General features: G+C 48.4%; 4 protein-coding genes across 4 annotated transcripts; 3 read left to right on the top strand and 1 right to left on the bottom strand.

The window, feature by feature from the left end:
- Positions 1-1,418: 1,418 nt before the first annotated feature.
- On the top strand, positions 1,419-19,140 carry LOC118513142 (ETS homologous factor). The gene is made up of 2 exons (XM_036058568.1): positions 1,419-2,633; positions 18,105-19,140. The coding sequence occupies exon 2, from the start codon at positions 18,154-18,156 to the stop codon at positions 18,583-18,585; it is 432 nt and encodes a 143-aa protein (XP_035914461.1). The 5' UTR covers positions 1,419-2,633; positions 18,105-18,153; the 3' UTR covers positions 18,586-19,140.
- A 158-nt stretch (positions 19,141-19,298) lies between these two features.
- Positions 19,299-20,321, top strand: LOC118513141. The gene is made up of 3 exons (XM_036058567.1): positions 19,299-19,478; positions 19,555-19,861; positions 19,934-20,321. The coding sequence occupies exons 1-3, from the start codon at positions 19,457-19,459 to the stop codon at positions 20,205-20,207; spliced, it is 603 nt and encodes a 200-aa protein (XP_035914460.1). The 5' UTR covers positions 19,299-19,456; the 3' UTR covers positions 20,208-20,321.
- On the bottom strand, positions 20,318-22,597 carry LOC118513140 (augmin complex subunit dgt5). The gene is made up of 4 exons (XM_036058566.1): positions 22,428-22,597; positions 22,220-22,358; positions 22,000-22,144; positions 20,318-21,935 (listed from the first exon to the last, which is right to left on the bottom strand). The coding sequence occupies exons 1-4, from the start codon at positions 22,511-22,513 to the stop codon at positions 20,416-20,418; spliced, it is 1,890 nt and encodes a 629-aa protein (XP_035914459.1). The 5' UTR covers positions 22,514-22,597; the 3' UTR covers positions 20,318-20,415.
- A 318-nt stretch (positions 22,598-22,915) lies between these two features.
- Positions 22,916-27,245, top strand: LOC118513139 (transcription initiation factor TFIID subunit 2). The gene is made up of 6 exons (XM_036058565.1): positions 22,916-23,044; positions 23,119-24,939; positions 25,000-25,623; positions 25,698-26,090; positions 26,152-26,863; positions 26,940-27,245. Exons 1-6 carry the CDS (start codon positions 23,001-23,003, stop codon positions 27,174-27,176), a joined length of 3,831 nt encoding a protein of 1,276 aa, XP_035914458.1. The 5' UTR covers positions 22,916-23,000; the 3' UTR covers positions 27,177-27,245.
- Positions 27,246-27,368: the final 123 nt, after the last annotated feature.

Raw genomic sequence — 27,368 nt, 5'->3', positions numbered from 1 at the left:
TCTCTCCACTCGCAACTCGAGTTTCCTTTGATTTTTTTTCGAAAACCAACCATCATCCGTTTCGAATCGCCGGAGGTTTGGGTGCCGGAGTAAAACGGATGAGCGGATATGTAAAGAAAAATACGTTTGACTTGAAGTGTGCAGTGTGTTTTCTGAGGACATCAGGCTTCAGTTCTATTTGCTAGCAGCTTCAAAGCTGTGGACAAATGTGGGCAGGATCCGCTATCCGGGTTTCGATTCCGGTCACAAAATAAATACACAACAAACATACGATACGATCCCTTCCCGAGGATCGATACATCCTGGCCGCCGTTGGTGAATCGTTGGAAAAAACAACAACTAATCTACGCCACCCTTCGCCCGACCACAGCATATCTGTTTGGTGGGCGTAGTCCATGAGTCCTTTGGAATACAAAAAGCAAATGCCTTGCGAGAAGTTGTTTGCGATCCCAACTATACGAACCACACGCACGTTTAACCGGGTCGATCGGCAGATGACGTTCGACGGGTCGGTAAAAGGGCTGCCTGAGGATGGCCGGTTTCATGTCGATGGGTAAATATAAATTCTCATATTACCGTTGGCCGCGGTCAAGCCTGGTAGGGACAGGGCGGGATGGGTTTCGTTTACAAATCAGTAAAACTGTCAAGCGAAGGTTTATTGCGGTGGTCTAGTTCTGTAAAGGACATAAATGTAAAGGAGGCGGGCACATAAAAAAGTGTATGATTGAGAATTAAAAAAAAAAAAACAATAAAACCGATTCGTTTTATAGCTTTAAGGAAAGTTTAACGGTTTGTTTAATTTTGGTACATAAATATAAAAAAGCGTTCACTAGAGGAGAGTACTTGAAAAATGTAATAAAACCTTCACAAAACCCTAAAAAAATGTTGAAGTAAACAACTTCAGATATTTTTTTTTATATTTACTCGTAAAATATTGCTTTTGCTTGCTCGGTTTTGGAAAAGAATAAAACAATCAAAATATTATTTTTATATATTTTAAAAAAAAAATCAATATTTAATTCAATAAAAGATCTTCTTACTCGTGATAAACGGATTTGTTGAAGTTACAATACTCGATCAGCTGTTTTATTTTGGTAGTGTGCGTGAAGCCATTTGCCATGGCACAGTGAAATGTTGAAAAAAAATCATTAATGTTAAAATTAATTTAAAAATATAAAAAATAAAAATCGAACGATCAAAAAAGTTTAAAATTACCATAAAAATAAATCAAACGATTTCCTCAAAATATTTTTGTATCTTTTATATTTATAAAAAAGCATTAAACAGAATTATTTCTTCAAACTCGCTCGCTAGCCCGTAGTGCAGCTGCGACAGGTATCTCACTCTCTCAACCGGATGAGCTGTTTCGCTCACTCGACGCGCTGAACGCGGACAAAACTGAGTGTGCAGCATAAACATAGCTTCATTCATTCTTTCGTTCTCGGAAAGCAAACATCGGAGGAACGCCGTCGATCTTACGTTCGCTCGCCACCGGAAGAAAATATCGTTTCTCGTTGCGTTGCGTAGTGTGACCGTCGCAAATTCGCGCCTGCATAAGTGAACAAGTCTTCCACCACCTGAAGTGCGTCAGTTTTCGTTTTTCGATTTGTTCCGAGGTCAATCGATCACGTGCTGCTACCGGTGGTGCGCCCGATTACAGTGTTGTGAAGTGAGCATTTTGTGTGTCCCAAAGATTGTGATCTCAGGTAAAAAAAAAACCTTCCAGCTGCTCAGTGAAGTGTAACGAAAGAGCCAGACAAGCGCCGCAAAACCTTCTTCAAGCTGCAACGTAACCATAGCGTAACGTGACGATTTTGCCGATAAGATCGCGATCGCGAGCAACGGATCCTACCTTGAGGAGAAGGGCAAACTCCGTCCAACAACCGTATCCTACCCAAAGAACCCAAAACTTCCAGTGCGAATTAATCAAGTTCTGGGAAGTTTTCGGAAAACACCAAGCGCTAGCAACCCCGGGGGAAGCACTCACCCGTGAACCTAATTAGAAATACGATAATCAATTTGGCGAACAAAACAAAATTATACCACTTCATACTTGAGAGCGTTCAGAAAGTTCTTCGTTCCGGAGGTATCGTGTTTCGTGCCACGTGTAGCAATTCTTGCTAGGGGCTAGTGTTGAGTGTGAGATCTTCAAAGGTAACAAAGTTCCTTCGCCTCAAACATCTGTCACCACGGGGTTGTTCGAAGAACAGTGAAAGAGTGTAGCAAGCGTTCGGAACACAATCTCCTAATAATCTCGGAAGGACCTCACCAGCTTCAGCTGGCTCCGAAACGTAACAGCCGGGTACCAAACCATCGGGAAGTGATCGGCAGGCATTGGGACGGTTGCCTGCTGCAGCATCAGCATCACAACAACAGCAGCAGCCGGTAGACGCTGCAGTCGTTGGTTGCGTAGTGTGACGCGGCACGTGTGTGTACCAGCAGCTTCGTTGCGTTTGTGTTTTTTGCATCATCCAGCCAGCCACATTTGGAAGCCAGAGGTTGCCTGATTTATTCTCGATCGAACCGGAAACATCTGCAAACGATCGGTCGCGCTTTCGTAAGGGCGGGAAGCGGTAGCCGAAACAAAAAGAAGAGCTTCCGTTGCGTTTCATATTTGGCGACCAAAAGCTGAGGTAAGTTGAGTTTTTGCATATTGGAGGAGCACAACAGATATGATTTAATGGCCATGGATTGGTTGTGCATTTGAATAGAAATCTGTTGCAAAGTTACGGTTGTATGGTTAAGGGATTTATAGGCGAGCACGATCGATCGATATCTTTTGCATGACTTGACGATGAGTCTCAGAACTCAGATCTTGTCTACTAGAGGACTACGGAGGAATTCGAGAAGAAGAGATCATGTTGGGACCAATTCTTGATGCTTTTTTGGGAGATGTCTGAGGTAGTGTTGAATTGGTCGCAAGTCGACTTTGACGCCTAAACTGATCTCAACATTCTAACATTATCTTGAAAATCCCCGACATTGGAACATCGATTATTTATTAATATCGCTTCGATGTCTGAGTCACTTTTTCGGATTTTTTAAAATTCCAAGTGCGTTAAAAAAATACAACCTGACCATAGGAAAACAGACTATGACTCACTGCAAACAAAGTCTAGACGACTTGCTACTAGAATAAAAACGTAGTGTCATGAGTCAGTCCCCTTCGCACGATAACGCTTTACCACCTTACCCCGGTGCACAAAACACAAACGCCCTGTACCATATTTTATGACAAGTAATTGGAGAAATCGACTTCGATCGTGCCATTACTCTGACTCCGGCCAACCTACACAACATCGATCACTCTCTCCATCCTCTTAAAAAAAATGGATTCCGAATCGGGGGTTTAATTTCATATTGATGCCGTGCAAGGCGACCGCAAACATTTCTTTCTCGATCGCTCAACATTTAGGGGGCAAAAATAGTGTTGATTTGTTTGTTGATTCTTGTTCGTGATGTGCCCTCGAAGTGGGTGCCGAATGACGACAAAAGTATGCAAACGCCCGTTCCGTTTGTAAGTGTGGTATGTTAAGATCCCTTACTTCAAGCAGCCGGAAATGAGCACAAGTTGAGTAAATATTCGTCTCGAAGCGGTTGAAACACATGCGCCGTGCGTGTAGCTCGGTAATGTTGGTTGCAAATGCAAAAACCCCGCCGCATATAAGCGCGGCAATATTCCCTTCTTTGAGTCGAAATCGATTAGACCATTTCTCAATTTACATAAATAAATGATCTCCATATGTGCGTGAGAGCTGCTTACTCAATCCCGATCGGTCCCCATACTATGATTTATGAAACCGAAACGAATATGGATTAGGGTGGGTTTCCGCTTCTGGATCGGCCCTCCGAATGGTTTGAACGGGGTTGTGTCGTTTGTTCTTCCATTAGAACACAGGCACCGGAACTGTGTTCGTGCAGAACGAGGTTCAGCAGCTCCGTCTCCTGGTCGCCCATGTCCCGGTGTGAAACGGAAACCCGAAACACCACGTCCGCTCCCTTGAGAAGCCCCTAATAAGTGGCCTCTACTTGCGTAACTCTACTTTTGACAAGAGGAACACTCATTTCCCTTGCCCGGTTCGTTTTCGTCCGAACGTTGGAGGCTTGAGGCGCGCGTAATGAGAAGGTGAAGAAAATGATCAACCCCACGGAACGCCCCTTTCATCCGGCTTGTTTTGTTTTGCCCGACGCACGACGCTTTTGATCATGATTTTCCCGATCATGGCCCCCGGGGTGGTTTTCCTTTTCCAGCCAATGCTGTGGAAAGGTGGCAACGCAACGCGCCCATTCTCGAATGGCGGCATACGTGTATGACGCCTAACCAGCGTGTACCCGCACCCGGGAACATGTGATTCCGGCCCGAAACCTTAATGAGCAGGAAATCTATTATTAATTTACGAAAAATCTTGCGCTTCTTGCGTGTGCTGTGGGTGCCCTCTCTCTCTCTCTCTCCGGATGGGCGGGAAGTTTTGCAATGAGCAGCACCGCCGTTGCGCCCAGCGGGAAACCGGAAGTCGTACCAGTATTGACGATTTGTTGATTTGCGGCACATGTTGATGCAAAGCGGGAGCTAGAATTGACTGATTGGTTTGTTATTGTTTGCTCGCTTTGATTGCTCTAGCTTTAATTGAGGCTTTAACTGCAATCGCCATCTTTGCTCATGGTGATCTTTACTCCATGTGACGCTGTGCGGGATTAATAGGATCTTTGAAGATCACTGATCTTCTGATGTTCTTTTAAAGCCCCCTTTATGTTGTTTCATGCCCAATGAAATTAGAGACCTCAATAAAACCTCATACGTCACAGACTGTGAAGATCATGTCCCGATCACCAGTCCCTCTCTCTCTTGATCAACAAAATCTAATTAACTAACGCACGCAAAGCCCCACAAAACAAAGTCAAAATTAATCACAGCACTAACCAATTTCCTAGAAGCAAACAAAAAAAAAAACACCTCCTATTCGAAGACAAATTCAATTTAGATTTCTCTTAGATCTTACGACACGATAGGAAACGCGCGCCAACCGGAGAAGCTTGGGCGATTTTTCTGAGCTCAGCAACAAAATACGGGAGGAAAAAGATCATTTGAAGCATCCGTCCGGGTGACCCTAGTCTCTCACACACACACACACGGACGTGATGAGCATGCTATCTCGCTCTGTCACACGAAGGGAAAACTCTATTTCCCGCATCTTGCGCGCGAAAAGGGCAAAACCCCCGAAACGGATCTAATAATACTGAAGGTCTCGCTCGCCGCTGGACAGCTACGAGAGCGTGTGACCAACTTGCCCCGATGCGCGCCGCCACCTAATTTGTCCGGTGGTCTCGCGGGCACTTTGTCGACTCATTTCCCGAAGCACCGAAGCACGCTGGACATTTCCTCCGTGCGTGCGTGCGTGCCCTCGCGATCACACTGCGACTGTGCGTCATCGTACGCATGTGTGGGAGCCGGAAAATGGACCATGGACCTGGGAGAAAATTTCCCTCAAACACCCCCCAATAATACTGGTCCGATTGACCGGGGAAGGAAAATGAAGCGGAAAAGAAAAACAACGCCTAGCGCAAAAAACCCATTTCCGAAATCGCGGACGCGTGAGTGTTTGGGATGCGATCGCCGATCGTCGAAGGTTTTATTTTTTCTTCTTGTGTCCGATGTTGCTGTTGTTGTTCTCTTTTCTGGATCTTCGTCTTTGTGGCGCAAAAAAAAAAGAGGTGGAGAAAACCCCCTGTCCGAAACATTGCAAACATTACGTGCGGATGTTGTTTGAAATAGAACCCATCCGTGGACGGCATCCGGTAGTTGTCCGGCAGCCGATGGCGTTACATTGCTCGGTTTCTTTTACATGACCGTGGTACACGTGAAGGAGGATAGAGTCACGAATTGAAATCGGTCAATTTTTTTTTATCCGGTAACTTCACATCTTAAAGACGGATTTACCTTCCAGACATGTTCCCTCCAACAAAAAACTGCATCACGAAGAACGTGTGCCGAAGATCGCGCCTTCCTGTTTCGCTGAGCTCTGTCAGTCGCGCGAAATGTGGTTTAAATATAGAACTGTCCATTTCGGTGTGATTGTTTACACGCCGGATGGGGTGGCCAGCACACACACACACACACATCACCACAAATCGATCACGAACCTCCATTTCCTTTCGGGGCTGGTTAGATGCTTCCGGTTTTCTTTTCAACCCGTCTGGTCGGGCGAACCGAATGAAAAGGGAAATTAGATCATTAGGGAAAAGTCGGACGGAAAGGGTTTTGGTGTTGTTTTTTTTTTGTTTCGTTTTCTTTGGCTGATGTGTCCAACCGGCTTGTTGTTTGTTGGATGGGAAAAATCATGACCAGCGGATGGGAGCTGGGACACGCTAATGATGTCGATTAGGCTTATGAAAAAGACGAGAAGATAAGGAAAATTGAAGCGTAGTAGAAAAGATGGGTTGTTGTTTTTTTGTCGGGTTCATCCTTGTTTGATAATTTCACGTTCAAGGCTTGTAAGGAGAGCGATCAGGGTGTCTGGTGTAAGATTTCCGGTTCGTCACTCATTTCTTACTAAAAGCGATTATTATTTCACCCCTGGTGTGCTCTGGTTATTATGCCACTAACTATAGGCTAGAATAATTGATCTTCTAGACTCTTGCTAGAAGGAAAGAATCGATGACATATGGCTCACAGTTGCCTATTAGAACCTTGGGAATTCCGAAGAGACTTCAAGTAGTGACGTATTTCCCCAGGTACTCTATAAGGAGTTCGGTGACCGTGTCTGCAATAGCACTAGGAAACGCACTTCAAATCGGCGAAAGTTCCCGGTTTCAAGAATATCCGTCTTAACGTGCGTCCTACGTCGTTTTTCATCCCGTACCATATAAGGCACCGTCCAAAAGCAGTCCAAAAACAACCAAATGCACCACCTCTGTGGTCGGCGTGTTTTTGGCCCACGGATGCACTCTCGACCGGTGCCTAACATCCGTTCGCCGACTAGGAGACAGATAACGGTAGCATATACCACTGTTGTTACTGCTGATGCTGCTGCTGATTACTTGGGGACAGAAAGGGTTGTCTCCACAGCCTTCCCAACGAGATATGAGATAAGGGGGGCGAACCACGCAACGCCCGTGGTTCGGATATTTATTTTTGGAAGCACCCGACGTCTACCGTGACTCACTGAGCACGGTGCGTGCGGACTCGCCATTCATTCACGCCTTTAATTTTAGACGACTGTTGGGCGGCTTGCCGACTCCAGACGTGCTTGCTTCAGTGTGCCCAGGCTGTACATATTTGTTGCGAATGCGTTTCGGTGCCCTAATTTCTCGAATCGACCACACTCATCGAACTTCAAATTGAACCATCGAATTATGTTTTTTTGGTTGAGAAACGGGGCATTGATAAGGCCAGCGGAAGTTTATTATGGAGGCAAGAAAGAAAAAACCCATCGATTGTCTGTCACAGCCAACACTGGCATGGGGATTGTACTCCAATTTTCTTTCATTTTGAGGCGCAACAAAAAAAGAAACACACACAATTCCTCAAATCAATTAAAGTAACCTCAATCTTTCGAACTGGGGCTTCATTGAAAGTCTCGTGTTAGCTTTTCTTGCTGGTAAGGCACAAAACGAAACCTTCAAAAAATTCGCCACACTCAGCAGCAGGTTTCGCGATCGAGCAGTTCTTCGTGCCGCTTTGTTATGACGGTCTTGCACAGAAACGGTCCGTTTCTCCCTCAAATTAAAAGCAGCCCAATATTGCGGCACGGTTTTCCCGAAAATGACAAACGAAAAAAAAAACAAATGGTGGAGAAAACAATTTTAAGCCCCCCAAAAAAAGAAGCGCATCGGACGGCCTTTACGTACCACCGTGAGTACCAGAAATGGATACTTGCCCATAACCGGAGACTAGCTTTTTTTTCGGCTGTTAGTAAGTGTGTCATGTGGTGTGTGTGTGCGTGTGCGGTTTGATGGATGAAGTAAAACACCTTGACTTCAACCACCTTGGGCAGCATTTTTTGGAGATGTGTCGTTATTTCGGCCTTTCCTTCCCAACGAAAATACACAAATAAAGATGGAAACCCTCACAAAAAGGTTGAAGACGCGTTGCCTTAAAAGTGCCTTTACCGTAATCAGAGAAAAAAACGGTGCATCTTGCAACATATGGCACTGGCTTTCCTCTTTTCAGTGAGCTTCCCGGATTTTATCACAATTTCCTTCCCCCAAAAATAGAGCCGACTCTTCCAACTCTGTAACTGTACCGTCTATTAGCGAACGGAACTGAACGATCACGGTGAGCTTTATATGCTGTGTGGCTGTCTGCTTACGATCGGTCTGGAAATGATGTGAAAATTGCGATCGCTTACCGATCGGGAAAGAAGGAGAAGGAAAAGAGAATTTCCTTCCTTCGTGGTTGTTCCATTTCGCGGGCCTGCTGCAAATTCTTTCCCAAGACTAACTTTTCCCCGCTTCCGAGAGGCGGGAAACATAAGGAGGAAAACCCTGTCGGCACACGGCACGCGGCCGAAAAGCGGATGTGAGATTATTAAAAATTTACCCGTGCAGCAGCTCAAAGTCACATCCAGGCACCGAGGAAAATGGTCCAGTTTTTATACTCCATTTACCGAAGTGTTTAAACTATTTCCCTTCCGAAGGGTTTTTGGTCGACTTTTTGGGATGACTTTTGATGCAAGCAATGTCTGATCATCTACAGCTTGAAATTCTGTTTTCTCCCTCAGAAAAATCCAGTACGTTTAGAATGATGATTTAATTACCCCTAAAGAAAAACTCCATCTATCGTTCGTTACCCTCACCGCGCACAGCTCTAATGAGAAGGTGTTGTTGCTGGGCTGATCTCTCACGGCTCGCTGAGCGGTGGTCCAAGCGCACAAGCTCGATCGTTTTCATCAGATCAGAGCGCAAAACCCATTTTTCCGGAGCAAATGAGCCGAGCGAGCCGGCGAATCCACCGACGGTGAAGGTGAAGTGCAAATAAACAATAATTTAGCTCGCGTCTGTTGCTATTCCAAATTCCAGCGGAACTGCCAACGCCCCCGATACGCACTCTCGCGGTATCAGTATCCCCCGTTGGCGCGTTGGCTTGCCCATCAAAATACTACTTTTCCAAATTAGACGAAAAGGTGTGGATACGAGCGGCTGCTTTTCTTTACCACGCCAATTCCACGGGCCCGGCAACATCTGCACTGGAAGAAAGCACCAACAGCGCAGGGAACTTGGAATTCCTCGGGCTCGGGTTATGGTTCGCGGGGGGAAGTGATCGTGAAGATCTCAACCTGTTGTGCAGGTCGACGAATGGAATAGAGGATCCCCCCACCCACGGGGGTATCCACGGTATCCTCTTCCGACCTCCTTCTCGCCTTGTTGGCGGGCTAGATTAATGTGGAATTAATTCACTACACTTCCCCCGGGGGTGGCCGGGGAATGGCTCTTGAGCGTACCGAGCGCAGCTGTCGGGCCCTGCTGCTTACGGGCAATTCCCGCAAAACAATTGGAGTGTAAATAACGGTGCCTGCCCTCGATTCACGCTCGTACCGGGACCGCGAACGATCGACATCATTATTACGAGCAGAACGCCGAAGCCTCGCAAGGGTTTCCGCGTTATGGTCGGTAGATTTTCCAGTTCGTTCCGCACCCGGGGTGGTTGGAAATGTGAGAACCAAGCCGTAGCAGCAGCAGCAGCAGCAGCAAGAGTTCTTTTCCGCTCTTGCGGCCCCAAGATGCGTGACTCTAAGACGACGCTTGCGCAAGAACAATGCGATCAAGCGTGGTTTCTGTGGCGTCATCGTGCCGCAAATTTGTTGCCGCAGAGCACTGCAAGAGACTCGTATTGCAGTTGGGAAGCGGACGACAGGCTGCAGGTATTTGTTTTCCCACCATCGCCACCCCGGAGCCCGGTGAATTCTGGCCTGAGAATGAACCACAGAGCACGTTGGTCGGTGTGCTGTGGGGTCATTGTTTTCTAGGTTGGAAAGGTTTAATGTTACCAGCTGCAACCAACATGCGCTGCTTGATGCAGTTCTCACCCGGTCCTAGTTCGCACACTAGAAGACTGTTGGTTCAAATTTCAGAAGAGTTCTCTGGCCTGCTCAAGACTTCAAACGCAGTACAGTGGAAGCACACACGGCTATCTGCTTCTTAGTCGACCATCGAAACATCACGCTGACATGACATCAGCGCTATTCCGAAATAAAAAACAACAACTGAAACCTGATTAAAACACAAAACGCCACTTTCTTTCGCCGCCCGGAGCGGAAATTTGAGGTTATCGCGGTGCGCTACTTCGCCGCCACCAACCCAAATTCGTGTGCTACCGGCTGATAATAAAAATAAACTTCCGTATTGGTTCTGCCGGCGCCAAAGCTTTGTCGAACGCCCAGCGTTTGCCCTTCGGAAAGCCTTGAAAGTCTCGGAGGTGAAGCTCACCGTAAGGACCGTTCCAGCAAGTGTCGAAAGTGAGGAGCGCGTTTGTTTTTTTGCTGCAATTAGGCTAATTTATACGGGGCCTGTGCATGCTAAATGAACCAAATCCAGACCAGTAGGCAAAGAGACACACGGTATCGGGTCCCGTCTCGTCTGCGGGACAGGAAGCGACAGACACGCGTCAGTAATTTAACCATCGAACAAATGTCATTAACGTCGCCGGCGAGAGCGAGTGAATGAAGTAAGCGAAAGTTGGTGGATGCACGCGCGTAAGCGCTTCCGAGTCGTTCTAATCAGTCAACGTACCCGGTTGGGCCAAGATTGCAAGGTTGGAGGTGCACTGATAAGTTGTGGTCGGTGCGACACTACGCCACCCATGGGGCCCCAAGTGTCGAGTTGCTCGTGAACCTTGGTGAACCTTGGCGATCGCCGTCACTTGACTGACAGGCCTGATTGACTTTTTCGAACGCGTCGGACCGTATTATTTGTTTGCTTGGAAGCAGGAGGTCTCTGTTTGCGGGTTTTCGGAATGTCTGAGATATCTGTGCTGTCGGTGTTTCGGCCACAAACGCATTAGAGGCGGATATCATTAGCATTGACTTCGATACGGCCGACACGATGCACGGTACAGGTGAACCGGAAGTGACGCAATTGGGGCCGAATGTCGGTCACCGTTTAAACCGTTGGTAATGATGGTTTCGGCAAGAATTTGGCTACCGTATGTATGTGGCCGCGCGGTAGCGGTTGCGATACGTCACTCATCCATAACGCTGCCGTTTACCTTGAGCATGCGGGCCTGCTGTTACACACAAATTGGCATGCTCGATGGTTGTTTGTTTATGCCGGACCGATCCACCACCACCGGATGCCGCCCGGTGACCATGATCGAGCGTACGAGAACCGATCGGCAACAATTATCGCATGATCGGTTCGCATGGTGTCTCACTCGCGGCGACGAAGGAAATGGTCAATTAACTGCGGAGGGAGAGAGAGAAGAAAAATGTCACCATTTCCTCCAGTGCGGTTGATTCGATGCATTCCGACCGGACAGGATGTCTGAAGATGATGATGATGTTGTTCGTATGATAGGACACTAACGGACCGGAACCGGAGCATTCCCCGGATGCGCAACAATTCTGCTACGATAACGCAGTTGCAGAATTCAAAGTCAAATTTGTGTGCACAACTGTCAAACTTGTGGGAATAACGCGATCATGGCGCTGGCTCATTAACAAACGAGCAATGAGACTACTCATTTCTCAGCTTCTCCGGGAGGTTAGTAAAATGGCCTTCAACCCGGATTTCCCGCCCTCCGGGCCCCTCTTCAAACCTCACGTCCCGTGTGAATCATGCTGAGGTAACATCCGTCATACTTTTCGGATCATTTCGATCGGATGATGGCTTCACTGATGGCCGCGCAAGCGACGGATCGGGTGCGATGAGTGCGTTGTTTGATTTGTTCATTTCTGTTTCACCTCTTTTCATCTCCACCTTCCACACTGCTCTTCTTCCCGCTGTAAAGCACGGCTTCCGTCTCCGGTGCCGGGTTAGGAGGAGGTTTTTTCTTTGTAATTACGTTTGACAATTGCTTCCAGCAGGTGCCCTGATTTTTTGTCCGTCCCTCGCATTCTATTGCTCCGTTGCTTTTTTTTTTCAGTGTGGAGGGACGGATTTAATATCCTCTCCTTCCCTTTTCCACTTCCCGTCCCTGTTCTCCTCCAAAAAACGTCTTTATTTCCCTCGTGACACGTATCGCGTGTATCATGTTTTAGGGCCGGAACTTAAGACTTCGAACGTCTCCGAAACTGAGCTAAAAATTCAATTTCAATCCCGCCATCAATTGCCGCTTCCACCAAATCACCAGCAGCGACGTTACCACCGGGCCAGAGGAGGACATCCGTTTAGTAACAAAGCGGTGCGAAGGAAGTTAGAGCCCTCTGTTGCGCCGTATGTCCCATCATCATGTAGGGCCTCCTTCCTCCGGTGCTGGTGTACGTGTACGTACCTCGTGCCACCTCGATTGGCGAGTCTCGGCGACTGGGCGCGAGTGTGCAGAAGAAGAAAATTGAGGAAACAGCGGCAGCAGCAGTAGCAAACTGCCGAGCACATCCGCCAGACCATCCGCCATAGATGCGTAAAGTATTTCCGTTCGGTTATTGGTTTTTACGTTTAGATTTCATTGTGTGTGTGTGTGCGCCACATTTTGGCTGTTGTTCCATTGCGAATGTTGCACCGCATTCCGTAGCAGTGTTGGTTCACCTACATTTTTGGATAGGTTTTCGAATTTTGGCCGCTTTCGCCGTACGACGCCGACCGGCATGTAATGAGGTCATGGAAGGAACAGTGCACCAACATATACCGGGGTCTGTTGATCACCGGAAACAAGCGCCAATAAAATGTAAAACTGATGTTATTTATTGTATGCTTCAAGACTTGCAACTCGCACTGAGATCCGCTGGGATCCATTCGGGGAGAGTCGTGATTCATTTCGAAGCTTTAAAACAAGCTTTATTACATCCAGTTTTTGTGGATTAGGAGTTTCCACCTCGTCTAGCAGATCTTGATCTTCACCCTCGAAAAAAAGAAAAACGGGGGATCTATTCCATTCCTGAGACATCACAAAAACCCCGACCTAGAACCTGGAGATTTACTGGAGCGATTTGATTCCGATTCTGATGAGCATGAAGCATGAAGCCCGGCCGGCCCTATATACACACACACGCCAGTAACTCTGGAACGAAACCCATTAGAGATACCGATTTGAAAAAGCTGCCGCTGGTGGCTTTCCGGATCGGTAACCGGATCGGAATGGGCGCTTCCTTCGCTCGCGCATAGACGGCACAGATCGAAAGCAACGATCGTTACAAACACCGCCCCCCCCCCCCCCCCCCCGAGAATAGCTTCACCGGTAAAGGTTCTTCTTCCAGGCCATGAAAAATTGTCGAAGGAAAGCCATGCGCTCGGCGAAAGGAAGCAGACTTCCGACGGTCCGTCCCTTGCCTTTGTGCTTGAGCGTGTGTGTGTGGGACACAGGAAAAGTAGCGACGGGAAGCGACGCTTTTTTATAGGATAATTACATAACTATCAAGAGAAACTGAAGTCGCTTCCCGGGTGATCGCGATGAATTCTGGGACGTCCCAGTTGTCTCAACCGTGGTGGGGTTTGCTTAGCTCCGAGCTCTTCCAAAATGCGCATTTAAACACTCAATGCACCAACCGGATGATCACGTATAACGCGCACCCCAATAAATCTAGCTCCTTATGGCGACATAACACACAACGCACGGGTCAAAATAGTTCAGATTCTTCACGACAAAACTCTCGCCACTCGTATATGTTTGCGAAAATGCCGGCCCTTTTTTTGCCGCCACTTCCTGTTCTCTTGCGTAATACCCACCACGTGGTCGTGTTTGTTTTTTTGCGCGGCGATCTATTTATGTTTTGTGCGTAAAATTCTCTCATTGAGCAGGAGAATGATCGTGGCGTGAAGAGGAAGCAGAAAAGGCTGAAGAAACAAGTAAACCTACTCCACTGGCGTAACGATCGGTACGCAAAGTCCGGACCGGAAAACCCCCTGTGAAGGAAACCGTGACAGCAGGAAAAGGAACAGAATAAAAACAGTGAAAGAAATTAACAAAAAAAACACACGCTCGTAACAAAAGGAATCGAGAGAAAAACAGGCACGACACAAGGAAGCCACCAGTGTACCCGTAACGAATGGAGAAACGAGAGCAGGAAACACTAGAACAGGAAGCGAAGTGAACCGAAAACTTCCACGAGCATGGTCGGACAAAACCCCTGGAGAAAAAGGCTCGCGGGAGCCTTCTCGCGCGAAGATATCCGTGGACGAGCAAAAGGAAATGAAACAACACGCTGGCGCTGAATGAAAGATGTGTGAATGGAAGCAACATCCGCAAGGAGTTGCTGCGTTGCTTTCGGATGTGTTTCGTATGCACAACAGAGACAGGAAGAAGCAGAGGAACCTAAGGAAACGGCCCAAGAACTCGCACACACTTGCTTTAGGGTTTTGAGTTTGCCGGTGCATCATCATCATCTGCTGCTGCCGTTGCACAAACGGTTCCGAGGCGTTGCCCGTTGGAAGAAGGCGAAGGAAGCGACGTTAATAAGGAAGTCGTCCCGCGTGTGGTTTTGTACTGGTGGTGGTACTTGGTCAACATTGCTGCTCCGGTGCCAATTGTTGGTGATGGTTGGTGTGTGGCTACTGACAAAAGGAATCAAGTGGGAGGTAGTGACGTCGTCCGGAGTGACGACTCCCTCCAAAGTTGGTGTAATGAGGATGGGGATCGTTGATCGAGTTCTATCGGCGAGTACGCGATTATCGCATGCCTCTTTTCGAATTTAATTAGACCCGAACGGATGCGACAGATAATTATCTCTTTAATGAAATTGATATTGACGTTTATTAATGTCTGATCGCTGAGACCGCTGAGTCTGATATTCGATCCAGACGCTTGTTATCAGGTTTTGTTTACATTGGCCGAGAACTAGAGGTACCGACCACACTTTTCGGGGACTATGGGCATACGGGAATTAGATTTCCTGTCCGAGCGCGGGCACGCACGCTCGCTATAGGCCACCATATTCCTAATTGCTTAATTTTATTAACTTTGTTTGGTAAGGGCGGCTGCTGCGAGCATCCGAACCGGTTCGCGGGCTGTACTTTATCTGTCGCTCCATCCCTTTTACCGTCCGGTCGCTATCTGTCTGTCTGTCTGGTCTGCCCGACTGTCTGTACGTCTGGCAGTCTGCCGGTGTCTGTATGTGTCTCTGCTCGGGGAACAGTATATTGGTTTTTGTTGGTCGTTGGCGTTGGCGTTCCTCGTCACAACAGAGCAGCGAGACTTCACGCATTGACATTCCGTGTTTGTGCTGCGATTTAACGCATTTTTTTCGGATCTCGTGTTGGATCTCCGCGTCTCTGACCACGAGCGCTCGAGCCGGTTGATTTCCGGTGTGTGAGATATGCTCGTAAAACCACAACCACATACGGGAGATAGAGCGGGAGAATGGAAAAAAAGAATGAAATCTGCTTGACGTTTTGCGTGGGTGATCTGTTGTCAGTAGTTGCAACAGAATTCAATTACGACACACAGACAACACGCGCCGGCTGTCGCGTACGCTGCCTGGCACAATGGACCCGGTTGGGAGTGATCGAATTCAATTTACGAAACGGTGACAAACAGATCACACGGGTGCTTAAAGTACATGCAGCAGACGAAGTCAGTTGTAGTGATGTTAATTTTATTGGAGTTGCTATGAGAAGTTGGGGATCTGTGGTTGAGTCTTTTTCGTACCATCAGCTCTATTTCTGAGTGAAGAAGATAGAGATTCTGAAGCATTTCCTGGACTGCAGTGGAGGGAACGAATTCCTCAAACCGTGGTGTCCAAGGGCCTCCACAACTTCAGAGGTCCAAGGACCTAAAGTTCAGAGCGTCAGGTCGTATTTTGAAGATATTTACAGGACAAGATCGGCATTAGAATACGAAATCGACCTCCTAACTCTGAAGGTCATGCCTGCTATTTCTAGCTTACTAGACTTATTGATACCGCCTACTTAGATAGACAGTCCACACGATCCGGATGAAATTTGAACCCCGGTCCTGTCGTGAGAAGACTGGCGCCGCTGTCGAATATATATCTGAGCGTTAGAGAGCGTTATTGAGCCTCAGCCTCAATCTCAGAGGATTGTAGTCTACAAATTCCCCAGATATGCCTGTACTGTGTCATAAATATTGATTCTCATAATTTTGCTTAGAAAGTCAGCAACAAAATAAATAGAAGATCACCACATTTCACACATTAAACCTTCTGCACGTCGATCAAACGCCACATTTTCCCTCGGCTTCGAACCGATGACGGCAGCATCCATTCACCCCGATACGAAAATTCGTTTGATCCCTCGTGGGGACCGTCTAAAACGGAGCCATCTAATTTAAGTGTTGACAGGCTTGTTTCCACTTAAAAAAATCACACTGCTGCCTTTTCACCAAACGCACGGAAGAATGTTTATTTTCTCAGCGCGTTCGGGAAAAAGGGGTCGACGACACATCATATCCGTGCTCGATATGAAGATCAATCCACACATATGGCGCAGTCATACAGGCAGCAAAAACGCGCGCACACACTCACACACACAATCTTCCACTTGAATCTTGAACGCTGGCCGAAGAACCGTCAAACCGAGTGCTTTCTGTGGTCGCGGATACAAATATGCCGAGATCGAGAACGCGGCATTAAGAAGAACTGCATCCGTTTCCGTGTCCGGATGTGCGTAAAGAGGTGTCGGTCGGTTGTGGTTGTTGTTTTCTTTTTCATGCTTCCTCTTCCCTCTGTCTCTCCATCGAAAATGCCATACCACGGATGCTGCTAGCCAGTAGAAATGACGGATGGTGGAATTTGTCCGCGAGAAACGTTACGCAGAAAGACGGAAGCCGGTGTCTGTGGCTGCAGCGCCATCCCAGTGGCTGCATCCGTTTTTCCCATCGGCGAATCGTGACATCCGGCAGCGACGGTGGGCGCCGCACAAAGCGCGTGTTGGAAAACACATGTGAAAATGCGTCCATCGACAAACCGTATACGATCATCATCATCACTTCCCTAATGGTGAAGATGGAAAGAGACTGATATCTCGGCTGCCGGAGCGAGAAACCGACGACACGATCATTTGTGGGTCCGCGCGTGTGTGGGATATTCCTTCCTGCCCTGGGAACGACGGTGGAACGGATTTCGAACAACATTGCCCACTGGAACCACATTAGTAACGGGCGCGATGAAAGCGTTTCTTTCAGTGATGAAGGTTGATGAGGATGCGAAACGACACAAGATCACACCCCGGGGTTTTGAAGGGGAACAAGATAAACCGTCGTCACCAGACCAGGCTTACGGTCCTAGACGAGATCGTTCCAGCTGGGTGGTCACTGCTCTTGGGAGTTCTTTTTTCGCCTTCGGTGTGGAGTGTGTCTTTCCCATCTCCGAAGAACATATTAACATGGCGGCGATGGAGGTCCGAATGTCACCTCAAACTGGGCGAACGGATAAACATTCCAATCTGCCCGAGATCCGATCGCATTCGATCGATCATGGTCCGTTCTGGCCGGTGCTATACAAAAACTGCCCGGAAATGCATTCATCTCGCCAGTTTCGGATGAAGTCCAAGTGGGGGAGCAGTAGAGGTGAAGTAGCGGCCCCCAAAGTGCAACGCATGTACCATGTACAAAACAGATCACGATAGAAATGCAAGGCCTCCGCAGCTCTCGAGCAGGGCCACCCAGAGTTACAGTCAGGGGTGAGGTGACTCCGGGGAGTTGGGATGACGAAATCGAGTTTGTCACCGGAACAAAAGACTTCCCCGTGTGCACCGGGAGACGGGGGGTGGGGAGACCCATTTCCGTCAACTGCGTGCAAATGGGCGCATTGTTGTTCGATTGTTACACGATCGTGCATTGTGGTCGGTTGGCTGACTTTTCCGCCCATTCACACAGTAGTACACCGAGCGGCCGATAGTGGCGTGTTCTAATGGAACAGATTTGTGTCTGTGTGATGACTTCTTCGTCTTCCTCGTTGTGCCATGGTTATTCTATCACACACCACGCATATCAACTTTCCCGTTTGTTAACATTTGTCTAACAATCTTTTTCTCTCTCTCTCTCTCTCTTCCTGCAGACAATTCGTCAAGATTTTGTACAAATCTTCTTCAAGCACCGGTAACAGCATGCAGGTTGAAAGTGCAACGAAATGGCGCGTCCCGCCACTAGATCTGTCCGCGGTTAGTGTGCTGACGAACGAGACCGAACGGCGCTGGAATCACGGCAACAACCACGGCACCGGTGGCACAACGAACCACGCTGGCCGTGAATCGAACCCCCCGAGCTCACAGACAGCGATCAAGAAGATCCAGTACGGTGCGGACGGTCTGCCGATCGATCCGCGCGATTGGACACGAGCAAACGTGTGGACCTGGCTGATCAATCTGGCCCAATCGGAGGGATTGGACATCAGCCCCGAACTCGCCCAGAAGTTCCCCATGAACGGGAAGGCACTGTGCCTGATGAGTCTCGACATGTACCTGAGCCGGGTGCCGATCGGTGGCAAGATGCTGTACCGTGACTTCCGGGTGCGGTTGGCAAGGGCCATGAGCTTATGAGCGGTTTGGTGCAGGGCTCTCAACCAAACCACCAAAACCGCCGGGTGATCAGACCCCGCAGAACTGACAATTATACTATTACTAGAGAGGATCGCCAGCGGAAAGATCTACGGCACGTTTAATTTATCGGTTTATCAATAATAGCACCTAGTTACCATAAGCTAGCATCTCCAAAGTAGTGGCTCTTTAGTTTCTACCGCTTCTGTTTTTTGTTTGCACAGTTTTCCAACAGCATAATTCGAACCGATTGACGGTAGTAGGAGCAGCAGCAACACCAAAACATACAATTTATGCAGACAAAGGTAATAGGCAATAGCGAGCAGGAGGAGGGGACTAATCTTTAAGTGTAAATTCTGAAGATTTTTTTTTTCGGTGGGAAAAGCTTTCAAAACTATAATTGTAACTTAATGATGGCAGCATCATTAGAATAGGGCACAATATTCATTTAACTCAGGCGTCACACACGTCAGGCCTATGAAGGCATATTTAGTATTTGTATAGTAATATGCTAGGGCATAAGTTACTCTAGTCAGTAAATGCACACAAAAATTTAAACATTTGTTTCTTTTTTGGTTTTAAACTTAAGAAGCACGAAAGAAATTCACCACACTCCTTATTCGCTTACACCGCTTCGATCGTTCGACTCAACTGCGAAAACCGAACCTGGCTGTGGCCCTGCTGCTTCGTAATGGCGGTAATACTCCTACCGGTTTCCTGTCCCCCATTTTGTACTCCACAAACACGCTACTAATCCTGGCTTGGCTTGGTGTGTTGCAGTGCAGCAGCTAGCAATTAATTATCTGTTTTGTGTCGTTTTTTTGTTGTTTGTGTGTCTGTCCTATTGTGTGTTTTAATTGTTCTTGATCATATAATGTCGACTACAAAATCCAAAGGTAAGGCTAACGGATGTTTTGCGGGTAAAAAGTTCCTAACAGAAAGTGGTTTATCAACACCCCCAAAAAAAAATAGAGATCGGTTTGACGGCGGTAGATTCCAGCATCCCCGCCCAACCCCGTCCATCGCCCATAATTCAAAAGATTTCGCCCAGCGGTAACTGTACCGGAGACGTATCGTTCGAGGCGTACAAGCAGCCAAGCAACCGATCGAAACGGCGCAGCTTTTCGCCGATGGTGAACCAGTACCGGATACCGTCGCCCGAGCTGTCCCCGATCGAGCTAAGCCACACGTTCCGGATCTCGCCACGGTGCAACACACCGAGGGCAACCGAGCGTCAGGATGTGGCGGGCAAGACGTACCTGCTAGCCAAACAGTACCGGTAGGTGACCTAACCAGGCGGTGCATGGGTTAAGCATTCAATATTTCTTTTCCATTCCCTTCCAACATGCAGGACACATAAGAAGCGTTCACCGCAGGAAGATGAAGCGTACGCTGTTACCCCGTTGGCCAAGCGTGAACTGGAGCATCGCATCTGCGTCTCCAACATACTGAAGGACATGAATCTGTCGAAGTACATCCGCATCTTCACCCGGGAGGAGATCAACTTTGACGTGTTTCTAACGCTGTGCGAGAAGGATCTGAACGACATTGGGATCCAGTGTAAGGAGGACATTGAGAAGATTTTGGCCAAAATTGCCGACTACAATATGGGCGTGGAGGGCTAAAGGTGAGACCCGGTTTACTGCTGGTCATGGGCTCACCGTTGCACCCGCTGCATAGATCGATAGCTAGCTGTTAAGTGTGATTTTAATAAAATGAAAAGATACTTGAAGACTTTAGTAGAATAGTTAAGATAAAAAAAAATGAAGGTGCAAATTTATTCACACAAAGCAATTGGAAAGCGAGCAACGATTGGGCTGGCTCACCTTAACATTAGTTTCCACCGAAGCCGTAAATCATCCGGTAGTACATGAGATACTCGTTCTCGTACTCACGGAAGCTACGGCCGTTAAAAAGCTTCGTACTGGGGACATATTTGCGCATATTATTCGCAAGCGAAAAGTTGTAATACAACCGTACCTTTTCCATCGTCTGCCGGGAGCTGTTCGCGAGCGTTTCGATCTTATCCAACAGTTCGCATATCTTTCCATGATTATTCTTCCACCGCTGTTCTAACTGTTCGTGGTCGATCGAAGGCATCACGACGCTGCACGTATCCGTCGTGGAAGCATTGGTGTGCTGCTCAAGCTGTAGAATTTCGGCAAACTGTTTCAGTGATACTTCCGCACTCACGCCGGTACAGGGCAGCAGGGACAGAACGGTTGGAGACTCGAAGAAAATGGCTGGATTCGGTTCCACGCTTAGCAGTGTTGCTCTCGACCGGCAAACGTATTTCCAGAGTGGGATCTGACGGAAAACTTCCAGCTCCCGGACGTAGGACGGTAGTACGGCCGGGTTGTAAACGGGACCACCACCTCCAGCTGCTCCAGCAAGCACCGTGCTATCAAGCCGACTAAACGACTGATCGCTCATGTTTAGCGTTTGATTGTTTCCATTCTTCTGGCGCATGGTGTGGACCGTGTGTTGGCACACATACTTCGTGTAGTGTACCTTCTGCTTGATTTGACGCACCTGCTGTAGCTCAGACTCCATATGCTTGGATATTTCCTCGATCTGCCCATAAATGCCTCTCAGCTGGCCGAGCAGTTGCTCGTGGTTTTGCACCTTTTGCGTGTAGCTGAGCAGTTCTTGCTTTTTGCGCTCGATCTCACGCACCATATAGTCTATCTGGCCCTGGTTGTATTCGCGCGAATTCCACTGCACCAGATACTCTTCCAGCGCTTCTTCCGCTTCGTCATCCATCACGTTTAGGAGTGCCATTTTGGCTTCTAGCTCGTTCGAGCTCGGTGTGTACTTGGCGAGATACTCTTCCCGGGCTGCATTCACCTTGTTGCGGTTGGATACGACATCCAGAAAGACGTTGATGTGGCTTGAGCACAGTTTGGCCATGCTGGCCTGCAGCAGATCCAGATCGGACAGCGTCACGTTGGGTTCGCTCTCGTCCCGCCGGTTCTCGTGTTCGGAGATTTCGCGCAGATGTTTGTCCTTCATCGTGAGCAGTGTGTTCCAGAGGAGATGGTTCGGGACACCGCGCAGAGCATCGCGAAGATCCGCCCATAGCCGTTCCTGCAACGCACGGCCCGATTCCTGGTTTTGCTCTTGGAAAGTGCCATAAAACGTCTCCAGCAACTGGATGCACCGGTCGATGGCTTTCCGTGCCGTATCGGGGCGACACGACTCGGATCCTTTAATGGGCATTATGCGTTCGATGCGCTGTATCAGTTGTGCTTCTTTTTCGATGTTGGATTTCAGTGTTGCTTCGTGCGACACGTACAGCGCGTTTTTGCCATGCAATTCTTCCAGCTTGTGCATAAGCTGCAGTTTCTGGACATCTATGAGAAAAGTGTTTATAGTCGCGGTAAGATGAGCAAGAGCAAAATGAACGGGATTGCTTACTTTTCTCCTTGATCTGCAAGTTGGTTGATTCGAAGCCGGCGATGGATTGTTTAATCCGCTGCTGTGTTTCATCGATTTTCTTCTTCAGCTTCTGGATCTTCAAGTAGCGCTGTAGTTCAACGGGCAGCATGTTAAAGGATGCATTCTACGGAAGGGAAAAATGTAGGTTGCATGAGAATATTGTCCGGGCATAAGACCCTAGGGCGGGTTCCTTGCTTACCGCAACGATGCTGTCAGTTTTCTTGTGAATTTTCAGCTTGTGAACAAGCACATTCTTTCGCATTGCTTCAATCTCCTGTCGCGAGCGCACCTTTTCCATTATGTGCTGAAACATTGTGCTTTGCTCGCCACGGAACGATCTGAAACAAGAACAAACAGGTGGATGATTAGCGCTCTGAGTACAAGCGGTAAAAAAGAGGTTAAAATACTTCTTAAGCGTATCATCGGGAGGTATTCTTTCTGGTGGGCAACCCAGCTTCGTGGCCCATGCTTTGAATTTCATTATTTCATCCATTTGACCGAGGAAAATATAACTTTTTCAACACTAGAACGGAACACAGCTCGTCGGCTTTGTCGCACACAAGCACAGTTTATTTAATTCAAAACAACGGCTTCGGCTAGCTGTCAACGGATGGTTGTCAAGCTGCGAACAAGAGCGCCACCTAGCGGACACTAGCGAAAGCATTAATGCAATGACGAAAGTAAAATTGTTCCGTGAAATAAGCTATGAATTCGATTTTATTCCTTCTTAAAGAAAATCCAGCAATAATTCATGCTTATTTAGAATTCCTATCGACAATTGCACAAAAATTCCACAACCATTCATGCGGAATTGTGCAACTGCCGACACTCGAGTAAACAAAACTGTCAAAAACACGTGCATGGCCGTACCCGGTCAATCAACGCATATCTAGCATCCAAACAAACAGTGAGGAAAATTGTGTGGAGTAGGCGGCGATGCAAAAACGTTCGCATGTCGGGCATTAAAATAAACCTTCAAAATGAAGAAAGACACGCCGGAACCTACGCCACGACCATTTAAACTATAAGTATCACCGATTGGCGCATCGCCCATCACTCGCAGTTGTGTGTAATTGTGCTCTTTTCCCGATTGTTTACAGCGCATCAAATCCTCAGCCTGACGGGTATCAGCTTCGAGCGGAAAAGTATTATCGGCTTCGTGGAGCTGCTGATCGTTCCGACGAGCGATTGGCTGCCGGTGATCCGGCTGAACTGTCGCCAGTGTCGCATCTATCGCGTCATCCTCGACGACAGCTATGAGGCGGAAATCCATTACTTCGACCCATTTCAGGACATATGCCAGGGTGAAACGAAAAACAAATCGCTGGAGTTCTTCTCCAAATCGCACCTCGATGTGGCGCGCCATTCGGACCCGGACCAGAACAAGGGTGAGCTGGTGATTGTGGTGCCGGAGGAAGCGAAGCATTTGATTTCCGAGGGACGCGGCATACGGATTGGGATTGAGTTTTCGCTCGAAGATCCACCGGGCGGTGTGCATTTCGTTATACCGGAGGGTGAGGGAACGATGGAGGAGCGGGCGGCACACATGTTTACGTACGGGCATGAAAACTCGTCCCGCATGTGGTTCCCGTGCATCGACAGCTACGCGGAACCGTGCACCTGGAAGCTTGAGTTTACGGTGGACAAAACGATGACGGCGGTTTCGTGTGGCGAGTTGGTCGAGGTAGTCATGACACCGGATTTGCAGCGCAAAACGTACCACTACGTTGTGTCGGTGCCGGTGTGTGCACCGAACATTGCGCTAGCGGTCGGACCGTTTGAAATCTACGTTGATCCGCACATGCACGAGGTGACACACTTTTGTCTGCCGCAGCTATTGCCGTTGCTGAAAAATACGGTGCGCTTTTTGCACGAAGCGTTCGAGTTCTATGAGGAAGCGTTATCGACGCGGTACCCGTTCTCCTGCTACAAACAGGTGTTTGTGGACGAGATCGACAACGAATGTAATGCGTACGCCACGATGACGATTCTGTCCACGCATCTGCTCCATTCGATCGCTATCATCGACCAGACGTTCTACTCGCGCAAAGTAATGTCGAAAGCGATCGCCGAGCAATTCTTCGGATGTTTCATCACGATGGAAAACTGGTCGGATGCGTGGTTGGCACGCGGAATAGCCGAGTATCTGTGTGGGTTGAACTCGAAAAAGTGTTTCGGTAACAATGCGTACCGTGCGTGGATCCGGTCCGAGCTGGACGAGGTGGTACGGTACGAGGAGAAGTACGGCGGGATCATACTGGACTGCAGTCAACCACCGGCACCGCCGGCCGTGTCGAGCATCAACAATTCACCGGCAGCTCCGCAGAAGGCGTACAACGACAATCCGTTCTACTTCCCCATCAAGAACCTGCACACCATGTCACCGAAGTACATTGAGATGATGCGTAAGAAATCGCACCTGGTCATCCGGATGTTGGAGCATCGTATTGGGCAGGAATTGCTGCTGCAGGTGTTTAACAAACAGCTCGCACTTGCCTCGAATGCGGCGGGCACAAAGATCGGCAGTGGACTGTGGGGCCACCTGTTGATTTCGACGAATGTGTTCACGAAAGCGATCTTCACCGTCACCGGTAAGGATATGGCGGTGTTTATTGACCAGTGGGTACGAACCGGGGGGCATGCCAAGTTTACCATGACCTCCGTGTTCAACTCGAAGCGTAACACGATCGAGCTGGAGATCAGGCAGGATTGTGTGAATCAGCGTGGTGTGCGGAAGTACGTTGGACCGCTGTTGATTCAGCTGCAGGAACTGGACGGTACGTTTAAGCACACGCTACAGATCGAGAACATTATCGTAAAGTCGGACATTACGTGCCATTCGAAGAGTCGGCGCAATAAGAAGAAAAAGATTCCGCTCTGTACTGGCGAGGAGGTGGATATGGACCTTTCTCCCATGGCGTAAGTAGTGGCCTTGGAGGAAAAGTCGCTCAGAATGATATGAATGCCTTTTTTTTGTAGGGAATCTCCCGTCCTGTGGATACGGCTCGATCCGGAAATGACGCTGCTCCGCTCGGTCAACATTGAGCAGCCCGATTTCCAGTGGCAGTTCCAGCTACGCCACGAACGCGACGTTACGGCCCAGCTCGAAGCGATCAAAGCGCTGGAAAAGTACGCCACACCTCAAACCCGTCTCGCCCTTACCGATACGATCGAAAACGATCGTGTGTTTTACGAGGTGCGCTGTCAGGCTGCAACGTGTCTTACGAAGGTCGCAAACGCGATGGTTACCTCCTGGCAGGGTCCACCAGCTATGTTGACAATTTTCAAGAAGTTTTTCGGCTCGTTCAGTGCACCGCACATCATCCGGCAGAATAATTTTACCAACCTGCACCATTACTTCCTGCAGAAGACAATCCCGGTAGCGATGGCGGGGCTGCGAACGGCGCATGGCATCTGTCCACCGGAAGTGATTCGCTTTTTGCTCGATCTCTTCAAGTACAACGATAATTCGAAAAATCACTACTCGGACAACTACTACCGGGCGGCATTGGTTGAGGCGCTTGGCAATACGATCACGCCAGTTATTTCGGTGGTGCATCAAGGACGAGCGCTTTCCTCCGAAAGTTTATCACAAGATGCCAAGTAATTGCTGTGACTTTGGGTAAAGGAGAGAATGTTCTTATTCAATTGACTTTTTTCCTGTACTTTTTTTCCAGGCTCGTTCTAGAGGAAGTAACACGGATTTTAAATCTGGAGAAGCATTTACCGTCGTTCAAGTACACCGTATCGATTGCCTGCCTGAAGGTGATCCGCAAGCTGCAAAAGTGCGGCCATTTACCGACGAACCCTAAGATCTATCGCAGCTATGCCGCGTACGGACAGTACATCGATGTGCGTCTGGCCGCTATGGAGTGTTTGGTGGATTACGTGAAGATTGATGGCCGCTGGGAAGATCTGGAGCATTTGATGGAGCTGCTTGAAACGGATCCCGATCCGATGGCTAGACATCAGCTCGGTCGGTACATGATCGATGCGCTGCCGTTCGATAAATCTAACCGCAATCGGCTGGATCGGGAGGCACTAGCTCTCCGTATATGGGAAAACATGAAGTAAGACCCAACGTGTGGGGTTTTAAATACCTTAAAGTAATGATTTTGTTTCCTTCCCTAGCTCGAAGCTATCGCACGATACACGCCTGCGTTGTGATATGGTCGATCTCTACTACACGCTGTACGGTGTCCGCATGCCGGCCTGTCTCTCCAACCAAGAGCTGAGCGCGATTTTACGACCCCAGAAAAGTTCGTCAGGGTTCTACTCGGATCGCACCAGCCGACGCAGCTCGCCAACAGCAGATGACGTACCCCTTACTCCTTACGCGATGAAGCGCAATCGTTCTCTCACACCGGAACAACCCGACATCAAGGAATCGTTCGACATGATCGAAGTGGGTGACACGAAGGTTATGATACCGCGAAGCCGGGACGGTTCCCCGTACGACGATGCGGAAAGTCGTGCCCGGGAGGAAGAGGACAACGAGCGAGTGGCACGGGAAAATCAGCGCATCATCGAAACGGTCGAGGCGAGCATCAAGAAGGAGGCTGGTGAATCTGCCCACAAGCCGAACGAACCGGTAAAGGAGGAAATAATCGATCTGGACGATACTGAAACACCGACCAGTGCGGTCGATAAGGATCCGCCGGCAAAGAAGATAAAGGCAGAGTTCTACTCGGACAACTCCATCTCGCTGCCGGGCATCAGTATGGGCGGTTCGAAGAGTGCCGGTCCAACCGGGTTCGAACCGGGCATGTTTGCAAAGACGGGCGTGTTTAACGAATCGTCTTCGCAGCCCGACGTTAACAGCACCAAGTCAGATAGCAGCAAGGTAAGTTAGATGATAATTTCTTCGCCTTTGAGAATTTGATTTTTTCATATTTGTTATATATCATCTCTCTTGGCAGAAAAAGAAAAAGAAGGATAAGAAGAAGCATAAGCACAAGCACAAACACAAGCACAACAAGGACAAGGACCGGGAGCGTGATCGGGACAAGGACAAGGACCGGGAACGAGACAAAAGTAAGGAAAAGAAGGATCCTAACATTGTGCGGGTGGTGCGGGAGGACACACAGGAGACGCTCAGCTCGGCAGATAGTTCCAGCCGGGACAGTAATCCAACGACGCTAGATATAACGCTATAGATGAACTTTATAATACTTTTCTTAGTTTAAGAACGATTGATGAATATAATTTCTGTCTCGTATAAGTATGTGACTTTCATGTTGCGATGGTAAAATCCATAAAAAATGTATGCATTTCAACGTCGGTTGTGAAATTCCGATTTTTTGCCGTGAGCTATTTAAACGCCAGTCATCAACGAAGCAGTATAAACT

Source organism: Anopheles stephensi, chromosome 3 (genome assembly GCF_013141755.1).
Source record: "Anopheles stephensi strain Indian chromosome 3, UCI_ANSTEP_V1.0, whole genome shotgun sequence".
Taxonomy (NCBI): Eukaryota; Metazoa; Arthropoda; class Insecta; order Diptera; family Culicidae; genus Anopheles; species Anopheles stephensi.
Note: the sequence above shows the minus strand (reverse complement) of the source record. Positions and strands in the feature narration are given on the sequence as shown.